Raw genomic sequence first — 6,830 nt, forward strand, 5'->3', positions numbered from 1 at the left:
GGCTCTTTGGCTCCAGAGCGCAGGCTAGAGCTCAGTTGTGGCACACGTGCTTAGTTGCTCCGCGGAATGTGGGATCTTCCTGGACCAGGGCTCGAACCCGTGCCCTCTGCATTGGCAGGCGGATTCTTAACCACTGCGCCACCAGGGAAGTCCAAATCTGGGAGTTGTTTGAATTGTGTAACTGAACGGTCCAGGGGAAGTTCTTGCTTCAGGCAGGGTTTGATCCAGATATCTAAATGATGCTAGAAATCTCTCTCCATATTTGAATTCTTTTTTTCTGTCTTGGCTTCATGCTCAGGGAAGCTGTCTTACACCAACCTACTGGCTTAGCAATGTTAGTACACAGTGCATCTCAGCCAAAAGTTGTAGCAGACAGCAAGGTGCTGAAACTCATAGCTTTGTTTAAGTCATGAGCTCATCTCAGGGAAAGAGGATACGGTGTTCTGATTGGCTACGCCTGAGTCACATGCCCTTTGAAGGGGGAGTGATAGAGGAGCTAGGCAGGTAAAAATAGCAGATGTTGGACACAGGTGATATCATAGAAAATAAACATACATATGGGCTTAAGTCCAGGCCCTGTCACTAACTAGCTAGGTAATCCTGAGGAAATTACCTTGGTTTCCTCATCTGAAAAACAGGATGCGTCTCTATTGTGTGGGATTAAATGAGAGAAGGTATCCAAAGGTACCTCATGAGGTAGGAGCACAACACATGTTCAGCCTAGGGTGCTATGACTTTAAGTTAAAGATTCTAAACAAATACTTTACTTCAATAAAGGAGCAGTTCTTTAAAGAATAACTTTCCTTGTGTAATCTCCTGTAGAGTGAGGGCTCCTAATCTTCAGCCGAACAAACACAGATTTGATATTCAACAATGCTTTGACAATTCAGTTATGGAGATTTCTGTTTAGAAAAGAAAAAACTTTCTTTTTTTTTCTGGCCACACCGCATGGCTTGCGAGAATCTTAGTTCCCTGACCAGGGATCCAGCCCTCGCCCTCGGCATTGAAAGTGCAGAGTCCTAACCACTGGACCGCCAGGGAATTCCCTAATTTTCTTGTTAACTCAAGATAAATTTAGCTAAAAGCCTCTTTTGGGTTCAACTCTTGGCATTTGAGAATCACTCTAAATTGTCTGAATCCATTCTCTTGCTCTAAATCCATTCTACTGAATACATTTGATTTGCTTTTTCATAGTAGAGGATCTTAGAACACTTTAGAGCTTTTTTTTTTTAAAATACATTTATTTATTTATTTATTTATTGCTGCATTGGGTCTTTGTTGCTGCGTGCAGCCTTTCTCTCTAGTTGCAGCGAGCGGGGGCCACTCTTTGTTGTGGTGCGCGGGCTTCTCACTGCGGTGGCTTCTCTTTGCTCCAAAGCTCGGGCTCTAAGCGCACGGGCTTCAGTAGCTGTGGCGTGTGGGCTCAGTAGTTGTGGCTCATGGGCTCTAGAGTGCAGGCTCAATAGTTGTGGCGCACAGGCTTAGTTGCTCTGCGGCATGTGTGATCTTCCCGGACCAGGGCTCGAACCCCTGTCTCCTGCATTGGCAGGCAGATTCTTAACCACTGTGCCATGAGGGAAGTTCCCACTTTAGGGCTTTGTAAGGTCAAAGAGTTAGTGCCAAGAGATCTTCTCACAGCAAATGCTGGATCTTCCATGATCCAGCATGCATTATGAACTAGGATACCACTGGAGCCAAGAAAAGTGACTCAAAGTAACCATACTCACAAAAGACTGATGCTATTATTTGTATAGCAATTTATTAATTTTTGATCAGGATAGTGTTCTGAGACCATAAAATATCAACGTTTCCCATCCAGGAAAGCCCCTCCCCTGTGCCAGAAGACAGAATTCATTAGCCAGTAGCTCAGTAGGCATGGATGGAATCAGTCTTGAGGACCACTTCACTGGGCCATGGTGAGGTCTGACAGCACCACCATGGTGACCCAACTCATTGTACCAAATACAGCATCTGCCAACCTCTGCAATTTTGAGCTTCTCTTTTCCAGGCTCCCAGTTGACTATTGCTCTTTGATTCCCATCATCTCATCTCTATCTGGTCCACCATCTATAACTGGTCCAGTTGATGAGATGTCCACTAAATTATAATCACGATCCTAGTCCTGCCTTCCTGAAGTTTCACTGGGTCTCCATGATGGAAATTTGTGTGTGATCCCAAATTCTTCAAGTGTCCACTTATGTCCTACCTGCACAGGTAGCTAATCCGTTCTTGTATGGGTTTTACTAGTTAACCCATAGAAATAGCCATATTTCCCTAATGGTCAAGTTCTTGGGCACCCTTCATAGATACTACCAAGTCTTCCCAAGAAGGGAACCCACTTGGACCATGAATTCATGGCAGTGGCAAAAGAAGAGGTGTAGGGCTGGGAATGAATCAATATTGACATGAACACATAGGGAAGAGATTCCTCCCATGGGTCTGTCACATTTCTTTTTCTTTGAAAGCTGAAAACAATGTTTTCATTAATCAAGGCATTTGGTTAAAATAGCAAATTGAGGTTTGAAGATACTACTTCTGTTAAGGACAAACTCTGACAGAGTTCTGCTTTGTTTCTCTACCTCAACTTCCACACCTTTGCATCTCTGGTTTTAGTCTGATTACATTCAAACCCTCTGCTCGTTTTCTGCCTGCGTTTACTTCCAACTGTCGCAGTTTCTCTTCAGTCTCTGTTCATCATTTTCCCCCTTTGTGCTTTGGTTTTAATGACTCTCTGATGGGGATATCTCACAGTCCCTCTCTCTCTTTTATCCCGTCTCTACGATGGTTTTTCCTCTCTCCATCTCTGTGCTCCCTCCTTTTCCTGGTTCCTTCCTCTGGATGTTAATTTCACCATTCTGCCCTCCCCCACCCCCGTCTTCTGTGCTTCTCTTCAGTTCCTTTGCTTATTCTTCTGTCATTTCACATCCCCGATTCTTACTTCTCATCGTCCTACCAGTCTCTGCCTCTCAGTTCCTGTCAACCCCTGTCTCTGGGTAGTGCACTGTAGCTGTTTGTCCTTTGTCTTTCTGCCCGTCTCCAAATCAACATATTGCCTGCTTTTTCTGTCAATGAATCTTTCCATTGACTGCCTCCTCCACCTTCTGTTCTTCTGCTTCTCAGCTCCCCTGACTCATCCCCCTCATCTCTATTTCCACCTCTCTCTCGTCTCCCTCTGCTAATCTACCAGCCACTATTACCTCTGTCTCCTGGGAGTCTGGTGGTTCCTCCTTGTCACTCACTCTCCCTGTTTCACTGTCTAGACTATCTGTACCTTCCACCTTTGGGATCCCTTCCTGTCAGTCTTTATTTCCATTTTGCTTGTCCTCTTTGTTTATGACCATTTAACCAATTCTATGATTTTCGTTCTTCTCTGCATCTATAACAGACTTTCTCTATTTCTGCCAAGGATTCTGTCTTGCCCTCCATCTCTCTTCGTCTCTGTAGCAAATCTTTTTCTATCTGTCCTTCAATCAGTATATGTCTGTTTCTTTCATTCCCTTTGTCTCTCTCAAGCTCCACTTTATGCGTTCATCTTCCTGTCTCTGGCTTTTGCTCATGTACCTTTTCTGTGGATAATTAAGGGTTATCTATTTCTGTCCATTGTTTAGTAGAATAGCAACTTTAATCTGCTTACTTCCCATAACCTGGAAGTTCTGCCTGAAGAAGGGAGGGGTCTTGTGCAACAGAAAAAAATGCAGTAGAAGTAGCAGGGGAGAAAGGGGAGCTTGCAAATGAATCCCAGAAGAGAGTCAGATATTCCTTAATTCCTCTGCAGCCGAGCGGAAGCCGTACCTCGTCTGCTGCTGCCTCTGCCCTCGTTCTTCCATGAAAGCCTGGCCCTGGGAAGACCCTACACTGGGCACCCAGAACGGGTGGTTGAGTTCCTGCTATGGCTCTGGACTTCACTACAGTCCTGAGAAGACAGACCTAGCCCCGTGCTCATTCCTCTAAGAATCTGCATTTTCTTTGAAGAGGTCAGAAGACACTAAAAAAAAGCAAAAGGAGCATGCTCCACACAGTAGGACTAGGGTGAAGTACAAACAGAATAGTGTGACTTTGAGAACCAGAAATACCACCAGCAATTCTTGTGGTCCAATTTCTTCTGTCTCTTGGCAACCGTTATGTCCATCCCTACTGGCTACGCATAGCACCTGTTCACCTGTTGTGCCCTCCTCCCTCTGCCATAATTTGGTCATAGGTGAGGTCTCTCTTCTCTCCAACCCCACCCCTTTGGTACTAGATCTCTCTCTGATCCTAGTAGGACTTCATCTTTCCTCATCCGTTCCTGTGCTAAAGCGAAGGGTCTCTGTTCCCATTGGCACTTTCATCCAGCTTCATGCATCCTGCCACCCTTTATTGGTAACACAGGCTATACCTCTGGAGTTAGTTTGCTGGAAAGGGCGGTCAACTGATGATGGGATTCAGTGAACAACAGCTCAGGTTCCCACCCATCCATGAATATTAGCATTTCTTCTCAGATCCTAGGAATGCAGGAGTTAGCCGGAAGAGGAACTGAGATACTGAAAACCCAGTCCAGGCCTTACCCCTGGGGGACAGTGCATTGAAGACCACCATCTCCTTGTCCTGGTTCTACCTCCCCCAGGACTGGCAGAGGAGGAGCCTGAGGCTTTTCTTCAGTCTTTCAGGCTGAGAGTAGAATCATCCCTGGTGACAGGCTCACCATCGCAACAAGTCCTGATGCCCTTGGTTTCCTTGTGCTCAGGGATGGGTGGGCGGGGCCGAGACCGCAGGACATCACTGACCAAAATGCGGACACCCAGTGTGATGCTCGTAGCACCCACAGTGACCAGTCCAGTTCCACCAAGGATGACCAGAGCAATAGGTACCTGGTGGTGTTGCTGGATCAGCCACAGACTCATCCATCCCAGTGGAACCAGGCGGAAGAGGGCCAGGGTAGCCAGGGTGGCCCAGCTAGTCACACTGAAGGCCAGGGATGCGGCCTGGCGAGAAAGCAGCAGCAGCTTTCGTAGGTGCAGGCAGGTGGAGTTCAGTTCCAGGAGCAGAGACACCACAGAGAAGCCCACATAGTGGCCAGAGAGAATGGCGGTACTGAGGCAGCTCACTACCTGGGGAGCCAAGGTCAGAGGTCAGAGGACCTTCCATGACCTACCACCCATCATGTTCCAATATCCCAGTCCTTGAGAGGGGCTCCCAAGCATTTTGTGGCACCCCTCCCCGAAACCCAACCTTATGCTTAGCCTTATGGTAGGGGCCTGAATGGGCTTGAAACAACCCTTCCATAGAATTGAAGCAGGTTTGGCGCCTAGGCTGTCTCCCCTGGAGCTGTAGCATCTGCACGGAACCCCACCCCCTTCATTTGCATTCCTGTGCTTTCACACCCTATCCCCACGCCCTATACTGGGGCTCCCTCTTAGAAAAGCTCCATAGTCAACGCTTCCCACACCTGTGGGAATACAATCTCCGTAGACAGTGCTCAGACTCCTAGCAGTGGCCAGCAGTCAATCCCCTCACCCCCCAATTCAGCCTAAGGTTGGGAGCATCAAGCACCAGCAGGGCTCAGACTCTCTGGGAAGTCATAGGACAGAAAATTGGTGAGAGATTGGGGACCCCAGGCTAGGCATCCCTCCTTTCCTGTCTTGCCTCTCCCCAAGTCTCACCACCAAATGGTGACAAAGAAGTTCCCAGGCCTGGCCCAACGTCTGGTTCCACAGCATGTCAGCTCCATCGGCTAGGAAATAACCTGGGGGCAAGTAGGGGAGGGTGGTGTTAGGCTTCTCCCAAGCCAGCGTACAGTCTGGAGAGGAATCTCCACTCCCTCCTTTTCCCAGCTCTTGAGTTTCTCTCAGTAAAGCCGCCAGAAACATTTAACCCCATCGCGGGCCGGGCCAGGGAAGGAGACCCCACCGTTGGAAGGTTGTGCCCCACCCCAAACCGGTTCAGCCTTCCCTGCAGACTCACCCACAGATATAGCTACCAGCACCAGGGCCCAGGGCGGGTGGCCATGAATCGGGTCGGCGGCCATCTGAGGGTACAGCGACAGCCTGGAGGAGATGGGGGAGCCATGGTCAGCGTCTGTGCAGACCCAGATCTTATTCTCCTGCCGTGGACGTATCCACACCGCCCACCCATCTACATCCCCACCCCAGTCTCAGACTCTCGAGGCCTCACATTGATTCTAAAGGTGCCACCGGGTCTTCTAATCTCAGCCTTCCACCCCTCTCTCTCACCCTCACCACGGTGCCTCCCAAATCTCTAAGTCCCGCACCCGAGTAGCGCCCCGACCCCCGTAAGCAGGCTGTGAACCAGGGAGACACAGATGTTCCGCCACTTCCAACGGTCCTGGGCAGCAGATCCCGGCGTGGGCAGAAGCTGCAGCCCCCAGTGCAGCCCCCGGAAGGCGGCGAAGGAGGCGCCGGTCACGAGGAGCCCAGAGAGCGCCATGGCCTGGCGGGCTGGCTAGGTCCGGATCCGTCCCTTGGGCTCCTGAGCTCTCAGTCCCGACACATCCAACGCCCCCTGCGGGGACTGCGAACCAACTTCCCGGCAAGGCTGCACCCCTGGACTCCCCCGCCCGCCCCGCCTACGGATTCCGCCTTAACTTTTCCAGGGCTCGTCCACGCCCCCAACCCCCGGCTGGGTGGTGATTGGAGCAGCCGTGGGCCACCGCCCCTGGAGCCACAGCAACCGATCGTGTCCCGCCCCAGCGGGGGATGTCTGGTAGGGGGCTTCCCGGGACCAAACCCTGAAACGGAGCTCAGGGAGGCTTTCCGGGATGTCGATAGGGGTCTTCCCAAGCCCCATGTGCCCCGAAGTCCTCGCAAATCCAGAAATGGGTGACTAATCTCACC

General features: G+C 50.1%; 1 protein-coding gene across 1 annotated transcript; it reads right to left on the bottom strand.

Annotated features, from left to right (window-relative positions):
- Positions 1 to 4,634: 4,634 nt before the first annotated feature.
- On the bottom strand, positions 4,635 to 6,423 carry TLCD2 (TLC domain containing 2). Its single transcript, XM_065897879.1, has 4 exons — positions 6,248 to 6,423; positions 5,941 to 6,023; positions 5,640 to 5,722; positions 4,635 to 5,087 (listed from the first exon to the last, which is right to left on the bottom strand). The coding sequence occupies exons 1-4, from the start codon at positions 6,421 to 6,423 to the stop codon at positions 4,635 to 4,637; spliced, it is 795 nt and encodes a 264-aa protein (XP_065753951.1).
- Between the last annotated feature and the right edge of the window lie 407 nt (positions 6,424 to 6,830).

This window comes from Phocoena phocoena, chromosome 19 (genome assembly GCF_963924675.1).
Source record: "Phocoena phocoena chromosome 19, mPhoPho1.1, whole genome shotgun sequence".
In the NCBI taxonomy this organism is placed as follows: domain Eukaryota; kingdom Metazoa; phylum Chordata; class Mammalia; order Artiodactyla; family Phocoenidae; genus Phocoena; species Phocoena phocoena.